This window comes from Lepidochelys kempii, chromosome 2, assembly GCF_965140285.1.
Source record: "Lepidochelys kempii isolate rLepKem1 chromosome 2, rLepKem1.hap1, whole genome shotgun sequence".
In the NCBI taxonomy this organism is placed as follows: Eukaryota; Metazoa; Chordata; order Testudines; family Cheloniidae; genus Lepidochelys; species Lepidochelys kempii.
Window position 1 is genome coordinate 59,022,373 of NC_136381.1, and position 19,234 is coordinate 59,041,606.

The following is a 19,234-nucleotide window of genomic DNA, read 5'->3' on the forward strand; positions in this document are numbered from 1 at the left end:
TTGAAGACAGGTATAGGCTGTTGTGAGAGGAACAGTTATATGAGGAGAGGTGGTTTCAAGAAGAGGCTCCATTACTTCAGGTAAGCATCCAGAAGCTGTGATGCTTATCAGAATCACAAACATTCTGAGGTTCTCCAATCACTAATTTATAATAATTTTTACAATGACACTTCTAAGTTTTTAATATGGAGATAACTGTTTTGCATCTCTGATATTTATTTTAAAAATAACTGACAATTTGCCAAGACAACAACAAGACAATTTGCCATTTAGATCCCACAAGATCTCTAACTTCCAGATCCATAGCATATTTGGGAAAATTCCCCTCAAATTTTAAGAAATGCTGGCAACTGTGGAAAAAACCTTGAGGCGTGGAAAGGGAATTTGATGTACAACTGTCTGCTGTCATATTGCCTCTATATAAATCCATGGTACACCCACATCTTGAATACTGCATGCAGATGTGGTCGCCCCATCTCAAAAAAGATATATTGGAATTGGAAAAGATTCAGGAAAGGGCAACAAAAATGAGTAGGGGTATGAAACAGCTTCCATATGAGGAGAGATTAATAGGAGTGGGACTTTGAGCTTGGAAAAGAGACGACTAAGGGAGGATATGATAGAGATCTATAAAATCATGACTGGTGTGGAGAAAGTAAATAAGGAAGTGTTATTTACTCCTCATACCACAAGAACTAGGCATCACCAAATGAAATTAATAGGCAGCAGGTTTAAAACAAACAAAAGGAAGTATTTTTTCATACAATGCACAGTCAACATGTGGAACTACTTGCCAGAGGATGTTGTGAAGGCCAAGACTATAACAGGATTCAAAAAAGAGCTAGATAAGTTCATGGAGGATAGGTCCATCGATGGCTATTAGCCAGGATGGGCAGGGATGGTTTACCTAGCCTCTGTTTGCCAGAAGCTGGGAATGGGAGAGAGGGGATGGATCACTTGATGATGACCTGTTCTGTTCATTCTCTTTGGAGCACCTGGCATTGGCCACTGTCAGAAGACCGGGTACTGGGCTAGATAGACCTTTGATCCAATGTGGCCGTTCTTATGTTGAGCTTCGTATTTGGCCAAATACTAATGTTCGAAATGGTTTATTTGTAATACATTGTCAAATTTGGGCATAAAGTTGGCCGGGAAAGAACATGGGGAAATTGCATGACGGGCTTTATCATTCTGAAACTCTTTTGTCATGAAATTTGAGTTTATATAGCTTGCATTAGCAAAATTAACTTTTTTCAATGCTGTGACTTTTTCAATAGCTTTGCAAATATTGTCGCAAACTAGGAGTAATAACCTTCGAAAAGTAAGTTTTCTAGCGCAGAGAGAGGGAGGGAACCACATTTATGAAGCTGTCAGTAAAATCTAAAGAAAATTTTCTAGCCACACTAACATCCCAGTAGAGGCCCAATTCACAACAGCACTTAAGCACATGCTATCCTTAATTAGTACATAATGAAAAAAATGAGGGGGAAAAATATATTATTTAAACTGGAGATTTAAGTTGTATGACTTATTTCAATTCTTTGCCACTGCTGGTGGGAAGTTGAACATAAAAGGAAAATGAAAATCAAAAAAGAAAAATTATTAGCAGATATGGCATGACTATATATTCATTGTATTTCTATTTAGGAAACTCCTGAAAATTTACTTAAAGCAGCAGAAAATAACCTCACCCTTCACTTAAGGAAATTAGAAAAAGAAGGAAAAGTGTGTAAGTTTTTTTCTTTTTATAAATTATTTCTTAAGAATATTTTGTTAAATTATTTCCTGGAAATCACACATGGATAGTTTTTCATACAATTTTTGTAGTATTAGTAGTCACTCAGACAATTTAAAGTAGAATTAAATTAAAAACTAAGATGATTTAACATTAAGGATATCTAAAGTTCTGGAAAAGATCATATAATATCTTTGAGAAGGTGCCTGTAACGACAAATACTATCATAATGCATACATTCAAGAGATCAGAATTAAAGAACATACACATTACAATAGTATTTGTCATCACATGCAGTTTCTCAGATACATTTTCTAATCTTTTTCTAATCTTTTTCTAAAAGTTTAGATCAGCTGTGATTACATAACTAATGACTTTTTTTAGGCATATGTTACTGGGGGCAGAGTTAAAAATTGTGTAACCTTATCTTTTACATTTCCTGACTTTATAGTAATTAACTGCAACCTTAATATTGTATTAATTTAGGGTTTTTTGCATATTACTTTCGAGTTGTTTTAAAATGGTCAAGAAAATGTCCCAGTTCTGTAATAAGACCCAGTAAGAAAAGGCCAAGTAGTCGTTATCAATGTCTTTAGAAAACTAGGCACTTGAACAGGCGTTAGCCAAAGGCTAACAAGCATATGTACCAGTATATAAAAATATAAATGTGTCCAAGTGAATAAGCTATCAGGGTTTGCTGAGTTTTAAGTAAAGGCATTTAGCCCAATTTTCTTCACATTTGGATTTTTTAAAGTGATAGATAAAATTTGAAGAAATAGTTTTGGTATCATTTTAAGTTAAAACATCTGAAGATAGAATTTTTAAAAAGGAAGCACTTAAGTCTAAATCATGTCTTCAAGCACAATCGTTGCTTTGGTGCCATAACTGTAGGGGCTGAGGAGGTAGTACTATGAACCATATTTTGTGCATAAGAGAGATGCAAGCAGAATGCAGTAGGGCAGGGGTTCTCAAACTGGGGATCGGGACCCGTCAGGGGGTTGCAAGCTGTCAGCCTCCACCCCAAACCCCACTTTGCCTCCAGCATTTATAATGGTGTTAAATATAAAAAAAAGTTTTTTTTTAATTTATAAGGGGTGGTCGCACTCAGAGGCATGCAGCGAGAAAGGGGTCACCAGTACAAAAGCTTGAGAACCACTGCAGTAGGGCAACATTATGATCCCTTGAGCTCACTACACCTTTTAAATGGTGTAGCATGTGTTCTCCTATCCACTGCTGGACACTAGCAAGCACACTGAAGATAGGTCCTGGACACTTTACAAACTTGGCTGAGTAAGACTCCTTGGGCCTTATGTGCTGTTGACCTACTAACAAGTCCCTCCCTTCCCCACCCCCAAAGCCTCAGCTGAGGTAGCACAATTAACAGGATATTTTCTGGGGCTTGTGCAAATACCCAAAGACTAGATGAGTAGAGGGTTCCTTTTCCTCTCCTAGGAGGAGCCGCAACTTGCCCATTAATAAGCTGTGCACATATGCACAATAAATCATTTTAAATGTACATCTGTCAATTTAATATGTTCTGTTGTGCATGCTCAGTGTGTATCTTTCAAACAATCAAAAGTTGTTAAAGACAATTTTTTTCCAAGTAAGAATTTTTTCACACTTCTTAGAACCATAAAAATTCACCTTTTGATAAGCGACCAGGGACACTGAGCTTCAGTCAAAAAAGTCTATGCTTCAGAAAGAAATGAGCATCTAAAATTGTTTGGCAGCCTTAACAATTATGGGTTGTACCAAATGCTGGCTAGAATAATTCTTGTGACTCTTTCTTCAGTATGTTACTTTTGATGCATATAGAATTAATTTACATTTTCCACCTTCTTTGGAAGAATGAAAAAGATGTTTTCAAATCCCTTATCCATATTGAGTATTCTTGTGGGAGGTTGAAGGGGGGAGTAAAGTTGAAAATGTAAGAACTGTGGTTTTTTGCTTGCTGATTTGTACACTTTGATGCAAGTATTAACTTTGTAAGTTCTAAATAGACCTTAGATTTGTGATACACATGACAGCACTATACCTTTGTCAATATTTCAGTTCAGTTTAAGGATTTATATTAAGAAAAATACATATTATTGGTCCTGAATGAGTGCTATACAAGTCCTTGCATACTCATACCACTGATCATTGACCTTTGACTTTGTTTTGGTACAAAGCCATTTTTTAATACAGTTTGGGGTACCGTATTTCAAATTTTGGTCGTTCTTAGGAAATAGTAGCTGCAGTCAAATGAAAGTTTCTTCTAACTTTCACAAAATATTTGTCCAAAGAAACCTCTTTTTAATGTGCAGCACTGAATATGTCTAGCATATTTTGTTCCATTGTTATGAAAACTAGAACAGTAATTTGGCACATGTTCTGTTGCCCAAAGATTCTTAATATTCAGAAATTCCAGTATGTTTTCCTTTAAGTTTTATAATTATATTCATTAAAATTTGTTCTTAATATGGTTTATATCCCTAGAAGTCTGGTTTTGTTATAGTTAGCCAATTTGTGAATGTTTAACAACCTCCAGTAAATCAAACACTTAACCTTAACCTTCAGTATTCAGGTGGACGGCATTGTGGCTTTAAAATAAAATCTCCTAGTATGCATGCACAAATGGATTTTAAGATATATGGTGTGACAACTTCATGTGTCTGAGGTTAGAATTAAGCTTCCTGAGTTACTTCATTTTGCTAATATTTTCCTTTTCCATAGCAAAAAACAGTGTATATTTAGACCCAACAATGATAGCTTTGAGTGACTAACTTGGTTAGTTTTACTTTACTTTTTTTTTTTTCCTTAACAGTAAATGAAAAGTCTCCCAACTCCAGATGGAAAAGCAGTTTGTAAGTGTTGCAAGAAACAGAAACAAGATTGTGTATTCTCAAATAAATACCTAAACACAACCTTTTTATATAAATACATGGACTTGTGTATGCAGAACATTGCATGGAGTATTAGAGGAATCCAAAAGCACTCTGCTGTTATGTAAAATCAGAACAACATTTTTTTTTTGGGAAAAAATAAATTACATAATTCTGCTGTCTTAAATACATTTCATGTAATCTAGTGTTACAAAGTACTCAGATAACTAATGATTGTCATATTCCGTCTGATGGGGATTGAAAAAACTTGTATATTCAGTTAGTCAAATGAAGTTACTGTGAACAGCTGTATGTTATCTCTTTTTTTTGTAAAGTTGACTTTCTGTTGCCAGTGACACAAAACAGCTAGTAAAGGTACTACTGTAATATAAAGTAATTATTGATGACAACTGTAGTGCAAAAACTGATTGTGAAGGCAGAGTGCCTTTCATGATGACCTATTTTCACTTGTTCATACTAGTGCAAAAATGACTTAGTTTGGGATTTGAGAGTGCTCAACCCTTCTGAAAATCCAGCCACTTTTATTAAGGTACTGTATCTAAGTATTGATTTTTGGAGCCTGATTTTAGATACCCAAAGTTGAAATTTTTGGCCCCTATGTGGGCTGTTGCTATTTAATATAGAAAGATTCAGTGTAAGAGCTAAGTGAGCAAAAAAAGTACTTCCAGCTTTTTGTAGTCTCTGAGGAAAAACCTTTCCTAGCAGATTCAGTATAAGAGGCTACTATTAATTTTAAACTATTCATGCCAGTTAAGACAAACATTACTTTTGCTATGATTTTATTTTATTAAATGCAAACAGAAAACTTTGTGCAAATGAAAGAGTCAGATTATACAATCACATGACTTTTAAAAATACTATACAGATAATTATTAGAGATGTATTGAACACTAAGCACTTGAAGTCCCAGGTGTTTGCCAATTTTAAATATTGATTTATAAATTCTGCCCTGAGTTACCTACCAACGTCATATAAATTACAAAAGGTGAAACAAGGCAAAATTTGACTGTAAGACTCTATATACTGTCTGTGATTAAAAAATACAGTAGAAAGTTTTAATCGAAGATAATGTTGGACCTGAATTTCAGTTTTCTGTGTGGCTTAAACTTTTAAACTAACTGAACCTGTAAATATTTGCACTACTGTGTGTATTCAAAAAGTACATAATGACCGTGTGGTTTAAATGTACCTTTTAATCCTGGCACAAATCTTGTTTTGAAATCGCTTAATATGGAATACAGATACATTTATCTTTCATGCCTATGTTCTTGGGAAAGCCTTTACAGACTTTTTAAATGGTTCAACCCTATATTTTCATATGTGGCATGCACACATTTGGTCAGGTAGGTTTTTTTATTTAGGCTTTAGAAGTTGTATTGTTCCAATGTTAGTTGACAGCAAATACACATGGATTATAGACAGGGTGGATTTGATTTACATCACTAGTCAGGAAGACTCGATTTCACTACATAAAAATGCATTCTTGTTGGGTGTTATAACCTTAATACATATTCTTCACAACTCAGAGATGTACGTTCCATTTTTAGAAGGTTCACACTATACATTTTTAAGTGATTTACTTTGAAAACTTTTTAGATTAGTTTTACAACTAATCAGAAAATGAATGATTGCATGGTTATTTCATTTACCAAAGATAATTGAAGCAGATATTTATGAAGTCATTGGGAGGTGAACTATCTCCAGTTCAACAGGTTAATCATTAATATTTGGAGGATTTTTTTTGCCATGCTGTATTAGGAGGAGAACATTACCAGACAGACATTTTAAATTGTTTTATTTAACTAAAACAACAACATTATGTATTCTGGATTTTTTTCCTTCAACAGCAAACATATAATATTTTAACAAAACAAGCATATGAATTTTTGAATTTAGTTAAACATTCAAGTTTTCTAAAATCAGGTTTTGATTAAAATTGTTTTTGACTAAAATAGTTACATGAAATATTTTTTAAAAAAATTAAATAGACTGTCAGCCAGGTCAACATGAGAAACTTAAAATATGGACTTATGCAGCTAACTCAGTCGTCTTCACCTTTATTTTCCTGTTTGTTCATAATCTGGAAAAGAAAAACAAGCTTTCCTGCTTCTTCAGGTCCCAAACAATTTCTCAATTTGAAATGAATTAGTCCAAAGGAAGAAAATATTCTTTCTTACACTGGCAGAAGAGGCTACTGCTGTTAAAAGTGAGATTATCACTTCAATAGTCTCTGAATCCAAGTGCTTAAGTGACTTCCACCAGTTCACTGGTGTGACTTTCTTTAAAACATCATCAACAAACATATATTTCTTGGTTCTTATTCCCAAACTGGATCTCTTTTACGGTCTGCTGCCATTGTAGGTTTTCCCTTCTAGTGAGAGAATGGTATAGTAGATCTCAAATCAATGAAGGCTACACTCAGAAAGACCTCAAGACTTCTGGAATATGCTGCTCAAAGTTTCACTTTTGTTTCTACTGCCTGTCCCTCCCTTCTCACATTTATCTCCAGACGACTTCCTTTTCCAGATCTGTTCCACCCCCAATAATCTTCTATTCATTGAACTTTTTGAAACTGCACTTTTAGAGAGAGGTAAGGGATTGACTCTGTACACAAATTTGCCGGGGGTACAATAGGGTTGAGGTCTGTGACTTCTCACCTCTCTATATTTTATTTATTTAAAAACATTTTTGCTGTTAACAAGCATGTTATCTCTGGAGACACAAATCCACAGTTTGAGAACTGCAAAACTAAGCATCTCTGATGGTATCTTCTACTGAGCACTGAGTACCATTGGGTAGATAGAAAGATGAACCTAAATCTATACAGAAGCCCCTGGAACCTCATAAGATTGGGTCCCTAATCCATGAACTATTGGAACTCATTTACAAAACTTTTCTTAAACATTACATACATATATTCTCATACTATAGAATTAGAATTTATAATCCCTATTCCATGATGAGATATCTTTGAGCTATAATGTATCTTCCTTTAGATAGGGTTTTTTTCCTCAAAAAGCATTTTATCAAAAAATCCAATTTAAATAAAAAATCTGATTTTTTTTAATCATTGATTTTTATCCATCCTGATTATACAGAAAACAGCAGAAGGTCATTTTGTTGCTCCGCTCTTCTGAACATAATATACTAGGTAAAGTCTCACCAGAGCCAGTATGGAGAAAAAATGCTACTTCCTTGCTCTGCGGAATGATCCTTTTTGTGTGGGCAAACTGCATTGGATTTTTTTACAGCCAAATTGTACTTGCCTGTTCAAGTCTAACTTTCGATCCATTATCATTCTTAGGTCTTCAGCATTACTGCTTTCCAAGTTTCCAGTCCCTGTATGTTTGTGCATTGAATTGAGTTAGCTAGTATTTTTCCAATTGAATTATTTTTCTGTCCATGTTTCTAATTTGTCTCGGTTCTTTTGAATTCTTTCTTTTTCCTTTCTGGTGTTTGGAATTCCTCAATGTACTATGTGTGAATTTCTACTTACTGTTTGTGGTCCTGTTATTCTGTAGTTATTTCATGAATTTGTGCCCATTTGTTCCATTGCTAGGAATAGAAATTCAATATATGGATTTCGAGGATCACTTTTTTCCTTTTTATTTTTTTGAAAACTTCATTTGTTTTTTTCCTAATCTTTTGAAACTTCCCAGTTATCTGAATTTCATTTCAGAAAATAATGGTCAATCGTATATAGAGTAAGTTCATTAACTAATTCTGTTAATACTGTAGGGTCCATATTTTCCAGAGTAGCTAATTTGTATATGGTCAAATGTTCCAAGTATTCCTTATCTCTTTATCAATAACAGGGTTTTCTTTCCTATTTAATCAGTTTTATATATTTTCTTTATTGATCATTATTTTTAGAAGTAATATTAGCCATTTGCATCAATTTCATCTCCACTTATTAAATGATCAACTTTCTCACTATTATTTTCCCTAGACAGCTTAGATTTGTAAATTTTCACCCTTATCTGGCTAGCATTAACTCATCCTGCCTCCCTGCCCCCCTCCCCCTGCCTTATCTTGCTGGAAATATGAAGCTACAATCTACTGTGATTCTTTCATTAGGTATTAAAGGATTGATACTCATGGCCTGAAGCCATGAGTTTTGGTCATAGTGGTCTCTCTAATTGGTGTCTCTCCCACATCCCTAGTCTTACTACGAAATAGCTGGTTCAATTTCAGGAGTTCCATATAGGTATTGCAGAAGTTTAAAAAATGTTTTACCAGTAAAGCTGCATCTCCAAGATGTGGATCTGGAATTATCCCCTCTTCCTTTTCTCACTTACCACCACCTCTTTTTTCCCCAACATTACGAACAATATGTAATTGTTTGTTGCACACCAACTATTTAATCATTCTTAACTTAAACTCCATGTTCCCAATGTAATGAGAGTTATCAGTAACTGATTTGCTTAGTCTTTAAGGATTTCTAACACTCCTGTTTATTTGAATGTTGTGGTAGGTTCAAATGGGGAGTCAGAAAGAGGGGAAACCTTCTGACACCAAAACACCCTTTGGGACTTTTACTTATCATTCTTGTGGTTGCAGTGAATGATTACTTTGTAGAACCTTCTGTCACACTGTCTGGCGTGGCTCACAACTGTGAGTGCCTATCTCAGGACAGACTGCCAGAAAACAGGGCAGATTTCCCAAGATGGTGGTGTGTTCTATAATTAGATTTCACTATGCTGGTAACAAATGTAAACTCCTGGATCACTATACCAGTCATAGCCTGGAAAGTCTTAGGGGACAGTCTGTGACTTCATGGTATTTTGCCACCCAGACAAACTGAACTTTGTGGTAAAAGATTATTAAAACAAAAAATCACACCACATCCCAAGAGACTAGCCACTTACCCTAGATCAATTGGCACTCCAGATCTTACACCAAAGACAACTCTGGCAGCCAATTCCGTAGGAAACTAACTATAAGTTTATTAGCTAAGAATAGGAAATGAGTTATTGAGAGGTTAAAGCAGGTAAAATATATTAACAGAGGAGTCACGGTTTGCAATTTCATAAGATGTTAATGATGTAATAAACTGCCAGTTTCCCAGAAGTCTTTCAGAGTACCCAGATAGTCTCTGGGGAACTCTGGTTTGTATCTGAAACACTTCCCTGGAACAGTCCAGTCAGAGATTTCTTTGAATCCATATTTATAGTTTCTTCATATAGAAAGCAAGCTGACAGAGTCTCTACCCACATGGGCTTTTCCTTTGATGACGGTGAGTGAGGAATGCACCTAGTCTTTTGACCTCTGACCATGATATATAATGGCCACTTACTTTGAAATTAGCATTCCATGTTTAAGACCTTACCTAGTGTTTCACAAGATTTCTTTGATGGGTTGTTTAGTTACAGGAGTATACATAAGGTAAATGTTTGCTATTACATTATTACAGGAACAGATAAGTGAAAACATGCAAATAACATCCCATTCATGAAGTTTAAATACACAATACACTCTTACACAACTGAACATTACTTTGATCTGCACTAATACACAAGTGAATTGATTCTACATCCTAGCATGACCTAGTCTGCCACCATCACATCTACATGTACCTACAATGAAGAAATAACATTAAATTCAAGATAAAATTGAATGCAGTGATTGTGAAAGTTGCCAGATTGATAGTCTCAGAAACTGAAACTTCTAGTATCCACAGAATCAAATCCAGTATGTAGAAGTGCAAGATACCCCGCCAATATTGTTCTGAAATATGAGGAAAATGTAGTCTCTCTTGACACTACTCTGCTGAGAGTATAAAAAGAGTTGGCAATTATGGTGGAGATTTCTTCAGAGAAACCTTCCCACTGGGAACTCTGAGATCACCAAAGATTACACGCAACACATTTGGACAGCTGCCAGACTGTGATGTCTTATTCGCTACTCTTCTGAGACAGAAAATTACTGGTGAGCAAAATTTGTCAACTGAACTTTTTTCTCCCTGTATTTTAATGTCTCATTTTAAAAAATCTGACTGGTTTTTGCCTTCAGAAATTACAAAGTAGTATTACCATCCTCCCCTTGAGATCATCATTATCTAATATAGTAATAACACATGTAGAGCAGCAGCTCAGTGAAGAAAGGGTATGGAAAATGTTCTGGTCAGGCAGTAACATGTACTGGGGAATGGAGTAGCAAGTAGGATAAATGCTTTTTCTAAGACAGGTTTAAGCCAAGAAGCTGACAGTTGAAAGACTGTACCATGGTGCTGAGCCCTGTGTTCAGCACAATCGGAGAAAGCATTACTTCCTGCAGCTTAAGCTCCAGTGAGGCTTCCTATCCAAGTAAGGACCTGGCCTGTCCCTGCTCAGCTTGAGAGAGAAAATTAACACCCAAACTGTATGCCTAAATGCATTTCAGTTGTTACACCATTCCCATTCACCTCATCCATTTCTGCAATCCCATCCATAGAATATTTTCCTGCCTGCAAATTTGTAATTATCACCGATTGCTACATTCTTTATAAATTAGAGTTATAAAGGGGGGGGGGCAACTTGCCTAAAAATGTTTGACTTTTAATGTGTAAAGAAAATCTGGTATGATGAAATATAAGGGCCAAGTAGACTAGATATTAAAAATAACCCCTTGCAGAAATACTGCAGTTTGGGAAGAAAGGAGAGTGGGAGGGAAGAAGAAGGAATCCTTGCAGATTTCTGGTGCCACAAATCATTGCCAGATATCATATCACCTGATATCCCCATTTAATACATTTCTACTGTGACGTTTGAGCATGTCAAAGAACTTCCAAAACAATTAATTACTGTTCCCAACACATGTATGGGACAGGAAAGTATCCCTATTTTACTGATGGGGAAAACTAGGGCAGAAGTCTGTTGAAAACCAAACCCTGAACTCCTGACTACCAGTCCTGTGTTTTAAACACAGAATCATTCTTCCTGTCTTATTTATTGCATGATTTCTAAATTATTTTGAACTCTCTGTGGATATTCCCTGGTCTTATTGTCTTAAGAGCAAGTAATATCTTATCTGACATTGAAGGATGCAGCTACAACTGAGCATCTCCCAAAAGAGCATCACAGTAAGCTGGTGCTCCAATTTTTTACCCTGCTTCTGGGTAGTCTTAATTTCTTTCTCCCCTCCTGTTATGGCTGTTCTTGCTTTCCTCTTTCCTGCTTTATCTTCTTATTTTTTCTGTTGCAGTTGGGAGAGAGCTGTCAAAGAAGTGAATTTTACATTTCATTCAGAACAGAGAGATTTTTTACCCTGCTTCTGGGTAGTCTTAATTTCTTTCTCCCCTCCTGTTATGGCTGTTCTTGCTTTCCTCTTTCCTGCTTTATCTTCTTATTTTTTCTGTTGCAGTTGGGAGAGAGCTGTCAAAGAAGTGAATTTTACATTTCATTCAGAACAGAGAGATTTTTAGTTGTCTTCTGGTAATTAACTCCAAAGCACTAGCCCAGTTGCTAGAGCCCTGCTAATCCATGGATAACTAACTACATCTGCGGACCATGTTTGCGGATCACAGATCGGATGCAGACACACATTTTATATCTGTGCAGGGTTCTACCGGTTGCCAAGAAAGCTTTATTGCCTGCTGAGATGGACAATTTTTTAGTTCTTGGGGAACACAGCTGCCAAGAGAGGTTATCATTTTCAAAACTGAGGTGGTGGTGTGGGCCAATTTAATGAAAAACCTTGAAGATTAATACTAATATTTAAAATTTGTTCCACTATTCTATGAAGAGCTATGTAGTGAGCGGAGCACTAAGTTGATATGCTCTTGGTAACTTCTGTTGCTAAAGTGGGGAGCTCTGGCATTCTGGAGTAAAGCATTTTTTAAATGTTGAAACGTTTGTACCTAGTGAGTTGCAATAGCCCAGGCTAGAGTTAGTCTGATTTTTTGAGAATTATATTTTAAAAGCGTGTGTCTTGCAGTACAAGTTTCCTACAAATGCAAGGAATTGGCACATGACCAGATACATCTGTAGGTTACTACTTATAACTGAGAGATGAATAAATATTATTGACACTGGTTTCTTTTAGCTGGATTATGATTTCCTCTAAGAGGTTTTCTTTATATAGTAAAATGACACATTTTTGTGAGTATTACCAAATCATCTTGATAACTGTCATATCCAAAAAGACTCTTCCTATAACTAGAATATTTATCTTAAAGGAGCATTAAGCTATCTCTCCATGTGCTTGTCTTAAGGAATAAGTTTAAAAGTATAATTTCAGTTACAGTTTCAAGTGTAGCAGGAATTAATATAATTCTAGAAGCATTGTCTTACAGTATTATCTTAAGGGAGTCTTCTTTCATTACTTCAGTCCTGTCAGTCACTCATTTATTACTTTAACATTTAGGAATGTCAAGTCAGATAAATTTATGATTAAATTCCGTGTGAGTGGTAACTTCCAGTTTGTAGTATTGATTGCTAGCTTCCACGTTTACTAGTTAGAAGCTGTCTTGTGAAGTTAGCTCATGAAAATATAAAGCTACACTGCTTTACACAAAATCTCTTTATCATATGCCCTGCACACCTTCCTACGCTTGCTAAATTCTAGCAAACTAAGCCCTGCCCCAAGTTTACAGCTCAAGCCCCTTCCTTTTCTTCACCATCCACTGACAGCTAATTCCATCCTAGCCATGTCCCTCTACAATCACACATGGCTCCAACTGTTCCTAAATTGTACCTCCCTTTTCCCTTCCCTATGGTCTGGGGGGGGTGGGGGGGCGGAACTGTAGCAGAAGAGAACTATCCAGAGCCTCCAGCCACTAGGAGCAACTGAAAAGCAGACAAAGGTGGGGCTTTTGGACATTCAGTGAACTTTTTACTTTTGCCTGGACTTTCTCTGCCCTTTATTGATCAGCTGTTTTTTCCAACCTTCTGTCTCCTTCAGTCTTTTAATCTCAGCTTTTCTCCATGCCTGCCCTTCTTACTTTCTTCTCCTATACTCCTGTCCCCCTCAATATCCCTTCTATCTTTGCTTTTCTTTGCATTTAGCTGATCCCCTCTTAGTGCCCTCCTCCAGTGCTGTGATTCCCTGAATTGAACTCCTTTCCTTGTAGTCCATTTTAAGTATGGTTTTGCTCCTTTTAATTGTTTACTACTTAAACGTTATTCTTATTACTCTTATACTCTTCCACTTCATCATTTACCTTTGTTATCATTGTGCAGATGCATATCACTGTGCTATTTAATTTATATTTTAATACTTATTGAAAATATTTATAAGTAAATAGTTGCTAGTAATCTTAGCAATGACATCTGTGTTTCTCATATACCACTTGCTATGTTTTTACTGTGATTTTTAATTTGGAATTTTTAATTCTAACTTTTTATTTTTATGGCACAAGTTTATTGTGGTGGATCGGTTGGATTCTGAAGTCTATGTGACTTCCAGTTTGACTGATTTCCTGGCCTAGTGTCAAAACTTTGTTTTCATTTGATCCACCAGTGGTGATTGCCTTTTGCAACTGTTATTTTGCCTCTCAATCCAGCCCTTAGTGCTTTTTCTCATGTCACTTTTTGTGTGTAGAACTTGATTCTCAAGTATTCAATAAGAGCAGTACACTGTCTCATAGTAAATCCTTCTCAAAGGCAAAAATCTACTGTAATTTTTGCTGAACATAAGAACAGCTACAGTGGGTCAGAACAATGGTCCATCTAGCCCCGTGTCCTGTCTTCTGACAGTGGCCAATGCCAGGTGCATCAGAGGGAATGAACAGAACAGACAATCATTGAGTAATCTATCCCCTGTTGTCCACTCCCAGCATTTGGCAGTCAGAGGTTTAGGGACACCCAGAACATTGGGTTGCATCCCTGATCATCTTGGCTAATAGCCATTGATGGACCTATTCTGAGGAACTTATCTAATTCTCTTTTTAACCCAATTATAGTTTTGGCCTTCACAACGTTATGAATACACGTCTACTACTCCAACATAGCTTGACAACCACAAGAATTCAAAAATCATGAGTTATACATCCTCAAGTCATGACATCTTTTCAAAAATAAATATTGGGTTCTTTTTATGTGCTTCTTTCTTCCTGAGCCTTTAGGGTATAGTAGGCTTAATTCCACAAAAGCAGGAGCCTAAACACCTGAAAGAATCTTGGCCTAGACTTATACTTTTCCTGTTACCTCTCCCCCACATTTCATATACCTGAGGCCATATCTACACTACTAACTTAGGTTAACTCAAGTTACATCAGCATAGAGTCACCACAGTTAGTATGTCACTTGTGTGCATGCCTACTTGATTCCTTTTCTGCTGTGAGTGTACTTACCAGAAGTGCTTGTATCCATTCACAGTGTGGTGCACCATGGATAGGTATCCCACTGTGCAACTCCTCACCGTCCACTGCACTGTATTTTGGGAAGTTTTGGCAACGCATGCTGCAGCCCAAATGGGTCATACTGGAGTGACTGTGATCATGGGATCAACTTTCCATAATGCAATGTTCACCATCCCCTAATTTTATACATATTGCATATGTAAAATTATAATTTTGCCCCTTTTTTCCTAACTCCCACAAACCCCCGTGGCCCTCCTCATTTTCAGCCATCTCTGACAGAAGCATGGAGCCTGCACAGCTCTGCGTTATTGTCATGAACATGTGCACCCTGGGCTTGCAAATCTTGCAGTATTTGCAGAACTGCAAGAAAAGAAGGGAGTTGATTCCATGCAGAACAAATTGCTGTGGGACATAGCAACACCAATTCAAACTTGTTGGTGGCATCCTAGAGCAGCTACAGGTGGTGGAGTGCCAGTTCTGGCCCCGAGAAACAAGCTCCAACTGATGGGATCGCATCATAATGCAGGTTTGGGATTATGAGCAGTGGGTGCTGCAGAACTTTTGGATGTGTGCCCCGAACTTACCCAAATGAGGGCTGAACTGACCATAGAGATTGCACTGTGGAAACTTGCAACACCAGATTGCTACCAGTCAGTCAGAGGTGTCTCAACCAGGTTTGCCAACTTTCTACTCTCATAAAACTGAACACCCTTACCCTGCCCCTCATCTGAGCCCCCCCTCCATTCCCCCTCTCTCTGTTGCTTGCTCTCCACACCCTCAATTGCTCATTTTCACCAGGCTAGGGCAGAGGGTTGGGGTGCGGGCTCTGGCTGTGGGTGCGGGCTCTGGTGTGGTGCCCGGGATGAGAGATTTGGGGCACAGGAGGAGGCTCCAGGCTGGGGCTGAGGAGTTCAGAGAGTGGAAGGGGGCTCTGGCTGAGGGTGCGGTCTCTAGTCTGGGGATGAGGGATTTGGGGTGCAGGAGGATGCTCTGGGCTGGAATCGAAGGGTTCAGTGAGCAGAAGGGGGTTGGGGCTGGGTCAGAGGGTTGGGGCGCAGGGGGGGTGAGGGCTCTGGCTGGGGGGTGAAGGCTCTCATGTGGGTCTGGGGATGAGGGATTTGGGGTGCAGGAGGGTGCTCCAGGCTAGAATCAAAGGATTCAGTGAGTGGGAGGGGGATCAGGGCTGGGTCAGGGGGTTGGGACACGGGGGGGGGGGTGAGGGCTCTGGCTGGGGGTGTAGGCTCTCATGTGGGGATGAGGGATTCAGGGTGCAGGAGGGGGGTCTAGGCTGGGGATGAGGGGTTCAGAGTGCAGGAGGGGGCTCAGTGCAGGAGGGTGGGGTGTGAGGGCTCTGGCTGGGGGTGCAGACTCTGGTGTGGAGCCGAGGATGAGGGATTTGGAATGTAGAAGGGTGGTCCGGGGTGGGACCGAGGGGTTCAGAGGGTAGGAGGGGGATCAGGGCTGGGGTTGGGGCATGGGAGAGGGTCAGGGGTGCAGCGCTTACCTCAAGCAGCTCCCAGAAGCAGCAGCATGTCCCCTCTCCAACTCCTACACGGAGGCATGACCAGGTGGCTCTACACGCTGCCCCATCTGTAGGCACCGCCCCCACAGCTCCCATTGGCAGCGGTTCCCGGCCAATGGGAGCTGTGGAAATGGCGTTTGGGGCAGGGGAAGTGTGCAGAGCTCCCTGGCTGCCCCTATATGTAGAAGTTGGAGAAAGGACATGCCACTGTTTCTGGGAGCCACGCGGAGCCACGGTCGGTAGGGAGCCTGCCTTAGCCCCACTGCGCCACCGACCAGACTTTTAATGGCCTGATCAGCAGTGCTGACCAGAGCTGCCAGAGTCCCTTTTCGACCAGGCGTTCCAGTTGAAAACCGGACATCTGGCAACCCTATTCTCAACTAAATACAAAGTGGGATAGATTTCTTTATTATAAGTATTTAACACACATTGTAAAAGACCATTCCCTGTTCTGTGGCCTGTTAGCACCTCTCCAGTCATAGGACAACAAAGCAACCGTAGTGGGTTACAGACTGTTGTCTCTTACAACTTTCTTAAGTTATCATAGCAATTTTTATGAGTTGATGATTGTGATAGCCCCAAACATGTGAGGACACATTCTTATAGGCTGCAAGAAAGATGTTTTCAACTCACATAACTCTGTGATATTGTGTGTCTACACATGCGCAGAGCTATCAGTACCGCAGAAACAACCAGAAATAGGATGTGGTAGTTATTAGACATGCTTTTTTTTTTCTTTTTTTTTTTTGGTTTTGCATAGACAGTTTTTGTTGTGGGCAATCTATCTGGCAGGTCATTCCCTGTTTTTATTCACTTAATAGCTGAGTCAATCAGGTTTCATGGGGTTGGAAATGTTATAAATAGATCATCTTAACACAGCCATATCACATTAGTGGCTCTTCTTCCCTGCAGGAGCAACCATGTGTCTTGAAAGAGGATGAAAGAGCTGCCAGAGTCATCCCAGAGAATATCATCCTGGATAACCATCCGGATCTGGGCCTGCTATGAGCAGGCAAAGGTCCTGCCTACAGCCATCATGAGAGCCCACTCTAGAAGAGCCCAGGCTTCATCAGCAGCATTCCTCATGCAGATACCAATCCAGGACATCTGCAGGACTGTGACATAGTTGTCAATTCATGCCTCACTATGCCATACCCAACAGGCCCATAACGATCCCAGTTTCAGTAGAGCAGTGTTGCAATCAGCACATCTGTGAAATTTGAGCCCACGTCTGGGGATACTGCTTCTGAGTCACCTAGCATGGAATCGACGTGAGCAAGCACTCTAAGATAAAACAGTTACTAACCTTTTGTAACTGTTGTTCTTCAAGATGTGTTGTTCATGTCCATTCCAGGACCCACCCTCCTACTCCTCTGTCGGAGTCACCAGCAAGAAAGAACTGAGAGGGTATGAGGCCGAGGGTGCCCCTTATACCAGCACATAGTGCAGGGCTCCAAGGGGTGCGCTGGCCGGCCCTATGGATACCTCTAAGGGAAAAAAAATCTCTGGCAACTGTGCTCGTGGTGCACGCATACATGGAATGGATGCGAGCAACAGATCTTGAAGAACAAGAGTTATGAAAGGTTAGTAGCCATTTTCTTTGCTGTGCAGTTCAGTGGGGCCACGACTTCAACACCAATATGTGCACTGGTTAGTCAGTTTTTAAAGTAAGTAGGAAAGAGCACATGGGGTCTTAAAAAGAAAAGGGTGGTAATCCATCTTACATAACTTATTTGTAACAGTAAGGATCCCTTCCATGTATGTATTTATGAACTACATTACATTCTTTGTGTGCCACAATGATTAATACATTAAAAACTTGCTTAAATGTCAACAGGTACAAGCCATCTCATCAGTAGTTTCCATTAGTGTTCTGTCAGGCAGAGCAAGGCTAATGAAACTGAAGAAATGTTATGTTTCAGTGCCCATGCTTTCATGCCCAACATGGGTAAAGCACATTTTCATAAAGGTAGATAAGCACAGACTTAAGAAACAGCAAATACAATGCTAAATTGGGGAATGAGTGATGGTAACAATGTAACTGAAATTGAGAAATACAGTATAATTTACAATGCATGGTTTGCTTCATTGGCAAGTATAACTGCATTCTTAATTCTTTTTTCAATGAACACGGAGTGGAATTATGCAAAGTGATATATTTTTGCTTCCTTTCAACGCACCAACTCATCGGGTTATTGTGGTAAGATGTTTTCCATGGTTATACTTTGGGATTCTATGCACTAAATGTAGTACTACATAACAGGTTTCAAATACAGCTGTATAGCAGTGTTATAATTTTTATTATGGGTTTTCGATACAGTTTAATACATACAAATGAAAATGGAACTTCAGTGTAAGTCTTGAAATTCTGAGGATTGAAGTTTAAAAAATAAAATGCTAGTGTGAAGTGTTATGTTGGTGATGTAAAATTAAAGAATATAGTCTGTAGTGTTTTAATCAAGGAATTCACAATATGATTTTATCTTGTGTGTTAGTGAAATAATAAATGAGAATATCTGCACGCAATGTTTTGAAAAATCATAATAAAATTGTTGAAATTATATTACCAATAACATATGCATATGTATTTACACTTAGAGATAACATTAATGGAAACAAAAGAATTGTTAATAATTAATCCCTTGTGAGATGAGGCAACATAAGAAAGAGCCTCCCTGAGGAACTGGAGGTGATTTTTTAGATACTTATTTTCATAGTTTACATGTAGTGTTAGTGTGAAACTATTTTCAGTAAATGTAACATAACTGAGGATAATATCTTCCTGATATTAAAAAAGAAAAATGGAAACAGCA

General features: G+C 38.3%; 1 protein-coding gene across 4 annotated transcripts in view; it reads left to right on the forward strand.

Annotated features, from left to right (window-relative positions):
• The window catches only part of LACTB2 (lactamase beta 2), a 33,287-nt gene extending 14,053 nt beyond the window's left edge, over positions 1 to 19,234 (forward strand). Inside the window, exons 6-9 of one of the 4 annotated variants that reach the window (XR_012157168.2) lie at positions 1,648 to 1,729; positions 4,542 to 4,581; positions 14,501 to 15,573; positions 17,334 to 19,234. Coding sequence is in view for 3 of the 4 variants with exons in the window: in XM_073330870.2 (XP_073186971.1) it covers positions 1,648 to 1,729; positions 4,542 to 4,581; positions 17,334 to 17,352 (141 nt within the window). In the remaining variant the exon portion in view is untranslated. Of the gene's footprint in view, positions 1 to 1,647; positions 1,730 to 4,541; positions 5,876 to 14,500; positions 15,574 to 17,333 lie in introns of those variants that run through there. The other 3 variants (XM_073330870.2, XM_073330872.2, XM_073330871.2) reach the window with 3 other exon arrangements.